The 16,462-nt window shown below is 41.2% G+C and overlaps 1 protein-coding gene across 1 annotated transcript; it reads right to left on the bottom strand.

The window, feature by feature from the left end:
• Positions 1–1,233: 1,233 nt before the first annotated feature.
• Positions 1,234–16,303, bottom strand: NSRP1 (nuclear speckle splicing regulatory protein 1). The gene is made up of 7 exons (XM_027744456.2): positions 16,053–16,303; positions 14,936–15,023; positions 6,938–6,994; positions 6,647–6,778; positions 5,489–5,696; positions 4,804–4,912; positions 1,234–2,861 (listed from the first exon to the last, which is right to left on the bottom strand). Exons 1-7 carry the CDS (start codon positions 16,070–16,072, stop codon positions 1,823–1,825), a joined length of 1,653 nt encoding a protein of 550 aa, XP_027600257.2. The 5' UTR covers positions 16,073–16,303; the 3' UTR covers positions 1,234–1,822.
• Positions 16,304–16,462: the final 159 nt, after the last annotated feature.

Genomic DNA, 16,462 nt, shown 5'->3' with positions numbered 1-16,462 from the left:
TTTAGACCGAGTGGTTGAAATACTGAGAAACTGATTTCATTTACTTATATCATTGCTTTTTTTCTTCCTTTTACATATCCACCTGAAAACATGTAAAATAACCAATATTTATCAGGTAGCTCAACAAGTAGCCATATATTAAATGTCAGTTTTGTACAAACCCCACTTATGTGGATACCAAATGGGCTGCACTGCAATTACAAATGTTTGAGGCAAAAATTTCCTTCTCTTCAGCTCACCTTCCACTCATCTATCACGCGAGTATATCCTACCCTCTGTTCTGAACAGTCAAAGGAAGTTATGAAACTGGTAAATTAGGACCATCTTTGCCTTTTAAAGAGAATTAAACTGGAGTTTTAGCTGTACAGAACTAAGTATTCCCTCCAACTTGTACATGATGCGCCTGTATTAATTTATGCAGCTGTTTAGTTACAAGTGTTGCAAGCTGATTGTAAGTCATCAGTATGTGCCTTGTACTGTAAACTGTTATTGTAATAAATTTAATATTCATAAACCATCTGTAGACGTCTCTTGTGCCTCTCTCTTATGGGAAGAACAAAGATAAAATCTCACTTGTAAGTAAAAGCAGAATATGTAGTCGAGTTCACAATATCAACAAGGCCTCTGACAAAAAGCAGAGGATTCCCTGCAGTGTTTGAACCCTGGCCCACAGCTGAACACTCTTTCATTCCATTCCAGCAGAAGAACCAATGCTCATTACATTTGTTTAGACAAAAGAGCAAAACCAAACTCCTCCACACTTGGAGCAAGTGCTCAGCTGCTTGATTAGCTTACATATGAAACTCATTCAAGTCTCTGTAAACTGGCAGGATTTGCATTTAATTTTACTCACATTTTGTCTCATTACTAAGTTAGCTGAGCAAATTATTAGGGAAACACCCATCTCAAAACCTTTTTACGGAAGTTCACCTCGCTCCAGCATGAAAGTGATAATTTTACTACAAAACAAAGCAAAAGAAACCTTTGTGGAAAGTGCTGAAAATATATTCTAAAAGCTACAGCCACTGTCAGATATCCTGCTTACCTGGTTTGGAAGTAACTTTATGCTCAATTCTGAACCTTTGAACAGAAGATTGACAAATCTGTAACGTCACTTCCAGCAGAACAAGCAGATACAGCCATAATACGTGAAAAAAGACTCACAGACCTTATTTCATGCAAAAAAAGATGTGGTGAAATAACTCACACATTAAAAAAGACCCACACATTAGATCCAGTACATATCTTACACTTTATTGTTTCTGTACATCAGGCTCCCAAACTAAAGCCCACACATAAATACAAAATTCATGTATCAATTTAGCTTACAAAACCACACTACGTACAGAAATCTAGATTATTACTCAGGCTGTTTTTCTTGCTTTTCCCCCCACACTTTTACAGGTTTGCTTCCCATTTTTGTGACCATCATGTGGCAACAATGACTCCTGCTGAGGGCTGAGAGCACCTTTGTTTCAGCAGAGCTCAGTTTCAGCCAGTGGAAGGAGCAGGGGCTGCCAGGGGGATGTTTTCTCACCTTATGTTTAACACTTCCTGGCCCAAAATCTTTTAAGTACCAAGGACTGAAGGGCGAGGTGTACAGAATCAGCCACATTTAATATTCCAACTGTATAAACAGACTAAGGGTGTATCAAGTGATCCAGTAATCCATTCCAGAAGTTGTTCTATTCAGGGACAATTTCTCAAAGGAAAACCAGGAATAAATAGCTGGGATACCCTTTTACTTCTGTACAAGAGTCCACACAGAGGTGGTTTTTCCTTTTGGTTGACAGCCCAGGTGTCTTTGTCCACCAGAGGGACATTAATCCTCCTCCTTCTCGATGTAGGGTTTGCTGGTGACACGTGCCATCTGCCGTGCCAGGTACCGGTCCCGTGCTGACATCACTGTCTCCTCGTTGCTCCGTTTGGCAAATTTGCTCATGCCCTCAGGAGGCTTCTGTGCTTGTTCTTTCTCCTCTTTCTCCCCTTCTTCTCCGGCTTTACGTTTCTGTTCAGACAAAATCCCAGAGCTGGAGCTGCCCTTCTCGTCCTGTCTGTCTTTTCCCTTTCTCTCTTTTTCCAGATCAGTCTCTCCATCTTTTTCTAGAGATGCAGGAGTACTTTCCCTCCTCTCTCTGTATTTCTTTTCATCACTACCATACTTGTCTCTCCTCTCCTTCGCATGATCTTCCTTTTCTCTGTATTTCTCTCCTCTCTCCTTCTCTCTGTCATTATATCTGTCTTTATCATTTCTTCTTTCTTTCTCTCGCTCCTTCTCTGACCCCTTCTCCTCTCTCTCCTTTGCCCTCCTCTCTCCTCTTTCTCTGCCATGTCCCTCCCTCTCCTTTCTTTCCTTCCCCCTTTGCTTATCATCTTGCTCTTCCCTCCTCCTGTAGTGATCCTTACTAGTGTGATCCCCGTGCCTGTGTCGCTCTTCCCTTTCCCTTTGGTGATCCTTTTCGTGGGTCCTACTTCTCTCATAATCTTTTTCCCTGTACAGTTCATCATTCCCCCTTCTGCTTGGTCTGCTCTCCCCCCTCTTTGCCAGGTGACTTGTTTGGGCTTTGGTGCGTGGCTCCTCCTCCACACTGGATGAACTTGGTGACCTGGAATGCCTCTGGCTCTTGTGATGTTTGGCCTCCTCTTCACTGCTCACCGAGCTCTCTCTCCTTTTCTTCTTTTTCAAATCTACTTTACTGTGTTTGTGTCTCCTGTCATCATCACTGCTGTCAGTTCCTAAGTCGGTATCAGCATCTGGATTACTCTCTTTCTTGACAGAGGGTTTCACTTTTTGTCTCTCAGACGGGCCTTTGTTCCTTTCGGTGGGTTCATCCTGACTGTCAGGTTTTTCTTCCTTTATCCTACATTTTTTATGTTAGAAAAGAAAAACAACATTAAAAAGCCTGAAATCTTGGACTTTTCTACAAAGTGACTTCTGGTCAGGACTTAAGCAAAAGATGCTGCTGAAAAGTCTAAGAAAGCAAATCTGTCTGTGGCTCAGGTTCCAGGAATCCAGCACAAAGGATTTCTGCTAAGTATCTTTATCTGGTTCATTGGTGAATGTGAGCTGATGAATTTATCTAAAAGAATGACTTTGGTTAAGTATCTGCAGGCTCCATCTAAGGAAAAAGACATCCATTTGTATTCCTGTGTAAGCCTGTTGGGAAGTTACAGGTTTCCCTATTTGCTTATTCCTCTATTCATGTCAAATAATTATCCAGAGAAGCAGCAGACTGCATGTTTTGTTGACTGAGGTAGGAACATGGTTTCCATCAGCAGTAGGGTTTTTTTTAATCCAGTATTTCTGAAGCTCTCACTCGTGGCTAGATAGAAGTTAGTATCTTTTAACAGCTCAAAGATTCTTAAATGCAAAAAGCTGACCCCTGGAGGACTAAATTGGGCAGTAGAGCAGAAAAGTTCTTCTGGCTGATGAGGAAATACATGTTACTCACAGGAGCCACTCTCTTCTTTTTAATCACACAGCTCCAGGAACAGCCTGTGGTGACTCTCATGAATCAGCAAGCACACCAGCTCGTTAGTTTGAATGTTTGCTGCATGCTTGAAAGCACGGATAGTCTATGAACAATGACTAAAAAATAGGCTGAAAAGTTTGGTAATTTATTTAGTAATCCCATTAATTAAACTCACAAGTCAAAGGTGAATCACTTGAGGCACAATTCTGAGATCTAAAAATGGAGCTGTTTTTTCTCTGTCTCCTGGTGTACCACCGTAAGTAAAACCAAAGTTAAAATACACACCTGAGCTCATCTGAAAGCCTTGCTGGGAGCACCATCTGCAGCACTACTTGTTTCCCCCCAAAAAAATTAATTTTATGTGCCACAAAAGGAACATTTCCTTAATTTGCAAGACTTAGAAAGCACCATTTCAAATGATCTCTATGCAGAACAAAACCACACCATCCTGAAGACATAATGGAGAATTTCCTTATTTCAGATGGTTGAGTAACTTCAGTGATCATATTCTTTATTTAAGCTAAGAATTTACTTCCTAATAACCCAATCTCAGATCCAGATGATCTCTTAGTGAAAGCTGTATTTTCCTTGTAATGGCAAGCATTTAACTAGTGACATTCATGCTTAAGGCCTGTATTAAGTGAAGTTTAACCTGAGTTAATTGTTTCAAATGATCAGTTGTTGCACACCAGAAACATGGTCCCTTCATCACATTTATCCACAGGGCAGAAGTTTAGCACCTCAACTATCTAAATAATTCAGTCTCATCTTATTACTTTGCTTTGGAATGTGCATATATTAAGATTTTAAAATATTCCCACTGGATTTCCTATATATTTGATTAATTTCCTTTTACCACAGCATCATCACTCAATTAATTTTATATGAAATTGTAGATGTGGAATAAGTACAAAGTTAGAGACTCACATTCTTTTCAGGAAATTCATAGCCCAACATCATTTCCTATGACTTACCTCTCTGCTCATTATTTACCTTTTGTCCCCCTCATGATTCAAAATGTCTAACTTAATACAGATTTGGTAAATTTTATATAAGCCAAATTACATGTAGGTTAGAATAATACCAAGCAGTATTACAAGCACGACTGTCCTACTGATACTTTTTAAACAGCATCCCTCTCCTGCTTGTTTCATTTCTGTATCACTGACCATCATTTAACCAAATAATTCAGTTAATCACGTGTACAAAATAACCAGCTTAACCTACCAAGTGTTTTAGTGCTCTCTGTCTAACTCTCCAGTGAGTCTGGAATCCCAAACAGCCAGATGCTGGTTTTTATATCCAAAAGCCTGCTGGAATCACATCCTACCTGGCTTCACGGAAGCTGCATTTAGGCATTTCTTCTTCCCCTACCCTCTGGTTTAAAAGGTGTCTGTAAAATCCACTGAGGTCCCTCTGTTTGGTCACATCCAGGTATGCTGAGAGAAAGGAAGGAAGGTTGGATTTACTGTGCCACAAATACTCATCACACACAACTCACAATTGGTAGAAACCACCAAGACTGCAATCTCCATCCTTTTTCAAGTCCAAAGTGGAAAAAGCTCAGAGCAACCTGATCTGACCTCTCAGCAGACCATGCTTTGAGCAGGAGATTGAACAGATGACCTTCAGAGGTCCACTCCAACCCAATTTATGTTATGATCCTATATCCTGTGCTTTACATCTACTCCCGGGACACTGCATGGAATGCCTGAGGTAAGGGCTGTAAACATCATTGTAGCCCCATCTTCCTTCAACAACTGACCCTCCCTCAAAAATTAAAAGTATCAACCTAAATAGTACTGACACACAAACAGAGGAGCTTCCTCTGTTCTTTTTGTAACCTCTACAGAGGAATATAAGAGACCAAGTAGGATCTGATTCAGGATCTGCTAATCTGGTCCTCTTTGATTTCATTTATCTCAAGCCTCAGAAAGAGACCAGATGACAATGTTGTAAATCATGCCCAAGGTCATACTTCTTTTTAAGGACAATTATTTCAGTGTGACTCTCACCCTCAAGAGCTGACTGTCTTCTTTCTCTTTCCTCCTCCTCAGCCCTTTCTTGCAGCTTCTTCTTATAGGCTGAAGTCACAAAAGCCTCTTTGTGTGCGAACTCTTCTCCTTCCATTTCACGCTCTTTCTGAATTTTTCTTTCCATTCTTTTTTCTTGTTCCTTCTTTCTAATCTCGGCTGCTTTGAGGATATTATGGATGTACCTGGGCTAAAACAGAAGGGAAAAAAGTTACCGTGCTGAGAAGTAATTGAGGTGGCTGAGAAAATACAAATTGGGACCGATGGAGATGTTGAAGAAAGTTGGTAATGGAAGAAAATGGACCAAAGCAAGTCTAAGGTGTTCTCACCCTGTTGGACAGCTATCCAAACTAAACTGTCATTCCCTTTTAGATCCCTAACATGGCATGCTTCCCAGGAACAAAAGAAGTTGCTGTATTCAATCAAAACAGTCATCCCATCTTTGACTAGGAAGATTTTTACTCTAAATTAAATTAAATGTTTTTCAATTTCTCATCCCTCTGTCTTCTGTAACAGTCTCGCCTTTCTATTGCTGTAAAGGAGTGGGAAGCTTCCTTTTTTTACCCACAGAACCTGACAAGAGCATTCAAATGAAAAAGAATAAGTAACAATGAAAATATAATTTGTCAGGCTAATTCAGCAGTGCTTTGAAACAAGGCACCGTGCAAATGGGCTCACATTTCACCAGTGGAAGTTAATCACTTCAGTCTTCTGACAGTCCTCCAGTAGCTCACTGATGGAGGAGGAGGGACAATTTATATCCACTGGCTCAGAAACAGAAGTCTTTATCACCAGCAGTAGTGTTGTTGTGCAGGGCCCATTGCCCCTAATCCTATTATCCCACTGTAACATTCTCTTCAGAAACATCCAGAAAGATACACCCCATATACACCAGAAACTGGGTGGGAAACGTGTGGTCTCCTGCCCTCGAGAACATCCCAGCCTGGGACTCTGAAGCACCTGATGAATTAACAGCTTTGCCAAGGTTCTTGCAAATTCTTGCCTTATGTAACAGCATTTGAGCCTAATCTTATATGAAATGTAAAGGAAATGCTTGTGGCAAAGCTTACAAGTTAACCACCCATGGGTGTTCCAAGCAGACAGAGGTAAGACAGTTGGCACACATTGCCAGGTATTGACCTTTTTGTCCTCTTGTCCAGATAACATTTTGGCACTACTTTCTTTCTTCTTCTGCTGCATTTCATCATAAATACTGTCATATTCATACACTGTAGCATCTTCCTCCAAAGCCTTCTGAATCTCCAATTTAGTCTAAAAGAAGAAACAGGGGAGGAGAAGAAAAGATATCAAAAACAATAATGAAACCTCTACTATTTTCAAATATTTCTTTCCTATATTGTAACTTAAACAGATCTATAGCATAAAGCTACCCATTAGAACACTGAGAGTAAATGAAAAACAGTCCCTTACCTGTTTCATTGCTTGCTTTTTCAAAGCTTCTTTCTGAAGACTTTCCCCAACAGATGGCTGTGAGAAGGAAGCATTGCAGAAACAAAATTCATTACACTGACACAGCTAATATTATTTTGCTACCATTCTAACAAACAACTATAAAATAGCCCAATTACATAAGTCAGTCTCTCACTTCAATAGTATCTTCTGTAAGCAGGAAAAACTGTAAGTTCATTCACCAGCATACAAAGAATTCACATTTCCCACATGCAAACAGTCTGTGAAACAGGTGTGAGTCAGAAAATACTGAATTCTTCCTGCATGGACTTGTCACCAGAGATGCAGCAGCCATGAGCAGATTCTTACTGACAATCACATGAAAAAAAAAAAACAACAAACCTGTACTCATAGTAAAACCCAAATATCCTAAAAGATTGGGTATTTATTTCAAGTTTGAGCTGTATCATTAGCTCTGTATTTTCAGAACTAAGAACAGTGCTGAACAGCATGTCCTTCAAAAGTTACTATTTAATTTCTCAAGATTCACATGCTAGAAAATAGCAAAGCTAATCTTCCCTAAGAAGAAACAGATCCTTACTGAAAATGTTTCCTAATCATAGTCTTTTAAATAAAAACTTTGCATTTTATTTAGTTTTTTCTTTTAATTAGTCTTGAACTAACTAAATATCTATCTTTTCTCAACCAACAGATAACAGTGTTTATTAAAGAGATCCACTATAATGACAGGACTTGTACTTGTATTTGTTTATGTAATTAAATATCTCTTAATCTCAAAGAGCAGAAATAGGAAGGAAAAATCCTTTTGCATTCTGGCAGCTTCCCAAGTTTTGCAACTTTGACTAAGACATGCTCTGTATCACATTTTAAAAAGACAAAGAGATTCTGTAATTTGCTCTTAATAAAATTAAAAAATGAAAACCAACTGGCAAGAGAGTTTGGCAGCAGGATTAAGATCTTCTGAAATCAATCAGAATTAGCACCATCTAAATTCAAACAGATCCCCTGAACAAGAAGGCTTTTGAATTCATTTGCTGCTTAAAATAAAATAATAACATGTTGTGACCCCTCTTTCTTATCCTATTAACATTTTAACAGATCTCTCAAGAAGGAAAAACACCAAGTGCTTTTCCACAATTCCCTACAGGACAGACTGTAAACAGTACAAATCCTCTTTTCACTGGGTAATTTCAGAACAGGCAGTGAGTGGTGCCAGGATGGAGTTCCATTATACGTGACTCTGTGCACTCTCTGTGTCCCCTCTCCAGAGGTCCCTGCTGATTTGGCAGGTGGGCAGAGCAGACCCTGGCCCTGTGCTGAGCCAACAGTTCCCCCTCACCTCTGGGGAAGACTAAAATCACACATTCTCACCTATATCTGTCCCTTTACCCAGCTGGCATTTGAACAAAGACCACAGGAACACTGCACCTTTGGGACCTGTCACCCACCCAGGATGGGACTAAGCAACAGGTACAGACAGAGGTCACCTCTAACAGATTTTTATTCCTGCTGTGCAAACCATGAATAATAAAAAGACTTGCAAACTTCTGAGATACTACCTTCAGAAAGGCAGTATCTCAGAAGAGTACCAAGTAATTCTAAATTCAGCAAGAGAAGGTGCTAAGACAACACTCAATATTTGGAGAGGTACATATGGTATCACACAATAGCATTTACTGCACTCTACACCTGTGCTCACCTCCCATAAACACACTAGTACTGACATTTATAAGGAATACTACAGTCAGAGAAACCTGAGGCACAGAATATTCAAAATATTCCTTCCTAGCTCCCTCAAAGCAAAGGACTCAGACCAGTAAAAACAGGAATTTGAAAGGGCACATACTCTCACTTTTCCTGGTGCTTTAGCTCCTCCCTGCAAACTTAAATAAATCCCATGTCTGCTTTCAAAACGTTAAACCTTGGGGTTAAACTACAGTGCTAAAGGGAAAGCATGATGTGCACTTGCCTGGAAGAAAAACCCTGCACTGATTCTGTGCTCATCATCAGACAGCAGCTTCTCTTTCCCTCTCCCTTACCTGGCTGCAGGTAACCAGGTAAGGAAGCAGGGCACACTCAGACTTTAGGAATCCGAGCTCAGCAAACATTATGAGCACACAAAGTCCTCTGTGGTCTCGGGGACTACACCCTGTCTGCTGCAGCTTGCTGATTGTTTGGACTAGAATTGGATATAGTCTCTTATTTATTTATGTAGCCAGTTGGTTGGCTGACTGGGGGAAGTAGATAGTGCATTATTTAGTTTAAAACAACCTATAGGAATCCTGGCTTCGCTCATTCAGTATTTACATCTGGCTTTCTAAACCGAAAAACTGACGTTGAGAAATAGTTTACAATAATGTACTCAATTTTATGACATATACTTTCTTTTGAAAATGCCATAAATGAGTCAGTATAAACTATAAAGACCCATTTTAAATTGGCATAGAACACATAAGAGCTTTACACAGAGGAACTTGACTTCCAGAAGACTTGGCTCTTGGGAAAGAAAACGGTCCTTTGCTTGACACATTGAGGGTCATCACTGAAGGTTTCCTTTATGGAAAACTCTTATACTGGTTTAACAGAAAGGTACCTCAACAACAAAGGATCTCCCCTGTGCTAGTCCAGAAAGCAGGGGCTCAGTAAAACACAAACCAGATTCTGCAGCTGTATTTACAGAATAAGCTTTATTCCACCAAAATATCTGAAACACAGCTTAGAATGTTTTCCTTGTCTGCCTACATGAAATAAATGCATTGATCCAAAGACTGCACAAACACAAAAGCAATATATAATCCTCACTCCTGGACATATGATGGCAAAGGAGTCCATCTGCCATTTGTCTGGAGTGGTAGTGAGTGTACAGAAAACAAACACCTTCCCCAGTGGTTTATGGGGGACAATTTCCTGTCATGCTGTGAGCTCTGACAGATGAGAACTTCCCGTCCCTTTGTATTGTTTTTACTTATCAACTGCCCGTTTATTAAAGGCCCTACAAGCTCAGCAATCTGCCTCATACTTTCTCTTTCCCTGTAGCCAAGCTATTCTTCTGAAGCACAAAGCTTATAGTTCAGTATTTTATGGAAGGAGAAAATGTTTTAACCCTATCCTGTGAAACAACACAGAATCCATGCAAAGCAAGGGACTCTTAGAAATGAGGTTCTCACTGCCCTGAGACCATGGGAGACAGCTTGTACACAACTGAAAAGGTTATTAAAAAAAAAAAAAGGCAATAAATTCCCCCAATCTGCTAACACTTCCCATTGTTCTCTCCATTTCTTATCTCCTCCGGGTGCCTATAGCTTGTTTCAGCTTTAGTGCTTGTGCTACCTTCTTATTTTTATCCCAAAGGCAAACACTCCTTGTAAATTTTCTCTTAAAATACTTTCTTTACGTTGCTCCCAAGCGACCAAAGAAGAACAGACATTCAAACTGGTGGTTTCTAGGAAGCTACATCCTTAAATCTAAAGCTGAGGATGCCTTGTAAAAACTGTCACAACTATTTTAAGAGATGCTCTCAAAGTGCATGTGAGGTGTCTCATTTGTTTTTCCCCACTGACTGCCACAAGAAGTATGAGACCAACAAATTCTAACATAACAGCTATTATTAATGGAATATCTCCTATTAGCTGCCTAACCTGCCTCCTAAGGAAAAGCATTTCTGGTTGCTCCAAAACCCCAGGCATGGTACTTATTGATAGACAACATAAGACATCACTCCACTGCTTTTTTAAAACCAGAAGATGCTTCTGCTGTAATATAACATGTTATGAAAGATCCATAAGGAGGCTTTGCCCTTTAACACTGCCCTTTTGAATTCTCCACGTGCTGCTTTGCAGTAGACACGTAAAATAAATTACCTTTGTTTAAAGTGAAATCCATTTTAAAGAGAAATGAAATGCTTCAGTGATGTCAGATAGACTACATGCAGTTTGATTTTAATCTCTCACTACAACCATCCAATTTCAACTGAATGCACAGAAAAAGATTTGACCAAACAGGAACAACAAGATAATTTGCAGTGAAAGAAGCACAGACAATCAGCCAGTTCACAAAAAACAAAGCTTACATCTAAACTGAGCTAGTCATCCCAGAACACTGCACTGTTAAAGACCGAGAAATAGGCACTTTGAGAGAAAAATTCATCACCCTGATTTTAGGTGTCTGCTTTAGAATGAGGCAAGTTGTGCCTCAGAAGTATCTGCATCTTTGCTGACCGTACAGGGAGCTCAGGGAACTCAAGTGCAGCCACCTGCATGTGCCCCATGTGGCCACATCTCTGACAGGCTGAGATCTGGCTCCGCTCACTTCATCCTTCTCACATCTCGGGCTCTGAGATCATTGGGTTCGTGACACTTTGGTACCAAAAGGTCTTAAAATGAGCTACTTACACCCTCATGTATTTAGGAGGGAATCCTTAATGCTTGCCCTCACAGGGATCTGTACTATCCAACTACAGCCTGCACATGGATGGTCCCTCAATGCACAGGAGACTCCAGTCTTCATGAGGAAAAAAAATAAAAATCACATCAGGCAACAGATTCCTCTCAATTCACACACAAGTCATAGCTACTACCAGAAGATTAAGGGAATGAACATGAAAAACAAGTCACATACACAGAATTAGCTTTCCTTGGAACTCCCTCCTAGCTTCCAGAAACCAGGAGATCGGGGACTTCCTGAACTTGAGGATGCATCTGGTCCATTGTTTGACACCAAGAGCATCCCTTAATTTGACTAATCCATTTTTAAATCCATATATATTTTTGGCCATGCCACAATATCCTGTGGCAAGGAGTTCCACACTGTGTACAGAAGAATCCCCAACTTCCTCTTGTTTAGATTAAACCAGTCACCAGTTACTTGGTAATTCTATAATATAAGCTATTGTTCATATTATGAGAAATGGCAACATCACCTCAGTTCCTCTGAACCATTCTTCATTCTACATACATCCTCTTGAGTTACTCCTGTCCACTTCTTCCTCCTCAGAAAACTCTTTAGTCTACTTAGTCTTACTGTGCCTGGAACTGTTGCATAAACTCTGGTCAGCACCAATCATTACAACTTAGAGAATCCCTTTTTCAGTCATACTGTTCCTTTGCAAAACTGCAAAGGGAATGGGAGGATCTGTAAGCGAACCCAAAATTCTGAGTCTACAATTTCTGCTTATTTTCAGCTTCTGCCTGCTTAAATACTTCATTTATCTTTTAGATGGTCACTTAAAAACCCACCAAATCCTGCTATACATTCACAGAACTATCCACACTGACTCCATGGTCTTTCTCCTGAATTTAGCACCTACTGAGGTCTCCGTACAGTTATTTTTTGAGCAATGCTTTTCAATCTGCAGGAACAAATCAGTTTTGAAAGGCTGGTAAGGTACAGGAATATGCTGGGTAATTCTGATACAATCAAGGAACAGAAATTTTATCTGCTGTACCACAGAGATAATTTCAACTAAACTCCAAAGGTAAAACAGAACAATGAACAACACACTGGGAATACTGACAAGCCACCTCTGAAAACACAATGCATGAATAAGGGAATAATCTCTTTGGAGAAAATGAATAGATCACAAATAACAGTAAGTCAGAATGGAAACTCATTTCTATATTATAGTTTGTTGTTGTAGCATCTACTCTCTACAACAGGCTTTCCTAGGGGCAACAACCTTTTCCTCAACAACTCCTCATTATGAAGACAAATAATTCAGAACTATATTGGCTACAAGGGACTGTAACCATCTGGTTTACTTTTTCCCAGTCAACATTGTATTTCAAGAAAATTTCCACCCTAGATATTGTTTCATATGAACTAAACCAAAGATCATCTTCATTAGCAACTAACACCCATTAATGTACTTAGCTACAGGGGGAAAAAGAATCCTAATTCCTCCAGCAAGGATACAGGCAAAATCTTAATGAAATATGCATAGTAACATTAAAAAAAAAAAGGGAGCAAAAGTTTGGTATCTAATATATAATCACAGACCAAGTCAGGTGTGCAGATTCCCCAGCACAAACTTTATTAGAGTTCAGTTAAAAATACATGATCTCCAGACATTTGAGATGTAGTTCTGACTGATAAGGTAGCAGACAGGAAATGAAACCCCTCCCAAATGCTGCTCCTTATCTGGAAAAGCTCTGAAATTATTATAGAACTAATAAAGTAATGTTGCTTTTTTTAAAAAAAAACAATCTTCTTTGATAAAGGCAGTTATGAGATTATTACTTTTTGCTGGGTATGTACCATACTGAGCATGACAACTTTTAAGAGTCTTATAAAGACTCTGGCAGTGAATCTGTCAGCCTTTCTGAAAGGGAGGATACTTGAGCTGTTAAGCTAAAAGTTGGCAGACAGCATCATACATTATTTTTACTAGAATTATTAGCATTCATTCTTTTTGCTTTAATATTTAGATATTGAGAGAAAATGAAAGAATACAAGACAGTCCCCTACTCGGGAAGGTTCCCGCTCCTACTGTGTAATGTTTAATGACAACAGATTAAATCCAGCTTATTCCTGGAATCTGGAAAATGTGGGGTCAGATCCTTAATGTCGAGAAAGACACCAAATCCCAACTGACAGGGAAAGTGCTCCTGCCACTGAGGAGACAGGATCCACTGCCATTTCCATCAGCTGCAGTTAAAGGAAAGCCTGCAGAGCCACAGAGCCAGCTGGGAGCTCAGGGGAAGGGATGCACCTCTGAGGACCACAGCTAAGTGAGGAAGGGGATGGGATTTAAAACACATCCCTGTTGTCTCTGTTCACTGTGAGCTGCACTGAGGCAGCTTCATGTTGAGGGTTGAGTGGGTACCACTAGGAAGGCCCTAAGCCCTTCCATGCCCTGTGTAACAGGAGCTCAGACACCTTCCACAGCAACACTCTGGATGCTGTGATGGAACCAGGCACACAGAGGCTGGGAATTGCCAGATTCAGGCTTTGACATAAAAAATACAACTGCTAGTTTATTAAAAAAGATTTTAAAAACAAATATTTCACGAGTCAAAAACTGACCAAAATTATTTGAAGCTTTATTAGCTATGTTTTTTCAACCACACAAAAGAATGAACATGGAGCAAAGCTCTAGGAAAATAAGAACATCTTTGTAACACAGGTTCTGTTTCTAAAGTCCAAATTATACAAAAGTTCGACTTCTTAAATGTTAAAATTCTACACTATAGGTATAGGTAAAATTTATTTTCTGGGTTTTGTGGAAAAAAAACCCTAAGTATGTACATAATGACATTATGACTAAATTACCACAAGTAATTCCAGATTGATAAAGCCCAGAAAATTGTAACATTACGTTCAGAGGGCTCCATCCATGTGGAGAGTTAACTCCACAATCCAGAGTTTCTATTTCTTACCTGCAAACTACGAAGCTACTGGCTTCAAACCCTTCACAAATTCTGTTTTAGCAGATGGGTTTCCTAAGGGCCCCAGACCAGCTCATTCCACAGCCCCTTCCTGGATGATTCCCGTGTTCCCAGAGGCATATCCAGGTAGGATTTACAGCACACACCGCCCTCTACTGGGGCAGGTAGGGAGCGACTATTTTGAAGGTAATACTTAAAAAATTAAAGATTATAGCTAAAGGATAAAATACAGTTAATAATATCCTTAAAGGGTAAAATACACTTAATTACCACACTTTAGATTAATATCTGGGGAAGACCTGTTGATTGGTCTTTCTATTTCCAAATGTATTCACCAGTGACATCCAACAAATCTTATTACAAGCTACAATTAACTCCTGCCAACAGGTTGCCACATGTGCTGAATTTTTGAACAAGTTTACAGAGAGCGACAATCAACTCATCAGTTCCATGTAACTCACACTAAAGACAACACAGATCATGTTTCACACCCAAATCCAAAATGATGACACAAATCCTAGTGACACTGCCATAACCTGATGCAGGCATTAAGAACTGGACACAAACAATTTGCAAAATACAGGGCAAAATTTCAGAAGAAAATTGTTGAACTGACCTCTTCATCTGACTCATCTGCAAACACCGAGAGCTTCTTTGAAACGAGATTTTTCTGTGGCAATTTTTTTGGCATAATAAGCCCATATCTAGAGAAAAGAAAAAAAAAAGTTACTTACAACAGAACACGTGGCATGTTCCGAAGCAAAAATCTGCCACTCACCATTTCAGAAGCAAAAGCTCAGTATCAATATAATGTCTTGAAGTTAGATGTGAGCTGCCTTTGCAGCAGAGTACTCGGCCCTGACACACACCTGCCAGATAATCCCAGAGCTATTGCTGTCTTCTTCCATGTAAAGTTTCTGGATGTAAATTTGTGTCCTAAATTAGGCACAAACCCCTCTTGCCCAGAATTCTCCATGGGGTTTTCTTTTCTCCCTCAGAGAAGTAAGAAATTCCTGTTTAACCTGGAGGGATTTAGCCTTAATCTACACCACAGTATTGTGTAGCTACGTTTGCAGTGCAATAAGAAGTTCACCTGTTTTGCTGGCGATGTAAACCTCAGGTTTACAAAGGCCAAAGGATAAGACTTGCAGTCTGCTTATGTCACGCAGAGATTGATTAACCACATGTAGACAACTCTTCCGCAGACACGATCCACCTCTGTTAAAAATACCTCCTTTTCGTACTGAGCAACCTCTAAATAAGGAATTTCTCCCCCGCCTGCCTTTCCCTGAGTCCCTCACTGAGCGAATGGTTGGTCAGAGTGTATCTCTGAGCTGGAGCACCGCACCATCGTGGGGGTACAACCCCACCTCTGTGACCGCCCTGAACCCTCCCCTCAGCTCCCTCCGACCCGGCTGCCCCCAGGGCCGGCGCTCGGGGGCGGGAAGCGCGGCTCTGTGTGAGGGAAAACTGAGGAAATTCCCTTCCCTAAGAGTACGAAACACCTCCGGGCAACACCGCCGCTGCCTCAAGCGCCTGCCCGCTGTTTGGGGTTCGTTTGCTTTTAATAAACACAGGTTTAAATTCAGGCCAACACTGCGGGGCTACGCCGCGGACACCCGTGACGAGCGAGTCCACAGGGGGGAGTTGTGCCAGGGCTCGTCCCCACCCTCAGCGCCGGCCCCAAAAACCCCCTGGCGGGGCCCGCCCGCCCCTTCCCCCTCAGCACTCACTGCTTCCCCAACGCCGCCATCTTGCCCGGCCGCCCCTGCGCAGCCGCTGCCGTTCCGCGGCCGCAGATTCTTCTCGGCCGAGTCGCCCCCACACACTTTTCTCCGCCCTCCCCGGAGACCCCCACGGCACCGCGCCGCCGTCCCGCTCCAGGAAGGGAGCGGAGAGCGGGTGGAAGGGGCTGGAGGCGGCGGGCGATTTTTTTTTCAGCGGCCCGTTGGTGGGTGGCGAAAGTGCCGATACGGGAAGGGGCTGTCCCGGGCGGCGCGCGACGCCCTGAGGGGAGCAGGGGGCGCCTCAGGGCAGTGGCGGGAAAAGCCCCTGAGGCGAGAAAGGTCCCTGAGGGGGGAAAGCCCCTGATGGAGCGAAGCCCTTGAAGGGAAAAGGTCCTTGAAGGGAAAAGCCCCTGAGG

This window comes from Pipra filicauda, unplaced genomic scaffold, assembly GCF_003945595.2.
Source record: "Pipra filicauda isolate LSUMZ 115617 unplaced genomic scaffold, ASM394559v2 scaffold211_size2331000_pilon, whole genome shotgun sequence".
NCBI lineage: Eukaryota > Metazoa > Chordata > Aves > Passeriformes > Pipridae > Pipra > Pipra filicauda.
The sequence above is the reverse complement of the archived record's forward strand: the minus strand, read 5'-3'. Positions and strand labels throughout refer to the sequence as shown.

Bases quoted from the DNA above. Each gene is read 5' to 3' on its own strand.
- NSRP1 (XM_027744456.2), bottom strand. From the start codon at position 16,072: ATGGCGGCGTTGGGGAAGCA. The intron at 5,697-6,646 runs GTCAATACCTGG...CTTCTGTTTTAG, and splicing joins CTGGACAAGAGGACAAAAAG to CCCAGGTACATCCATAATAT. The intron at 4,913-5,488 runs GTGAGAGTCACA...CCTTTCTCTCAG, and splicing joins AAGACAGTCAGCTCTTGAGG to CATACCTGGATGTGACCAAA.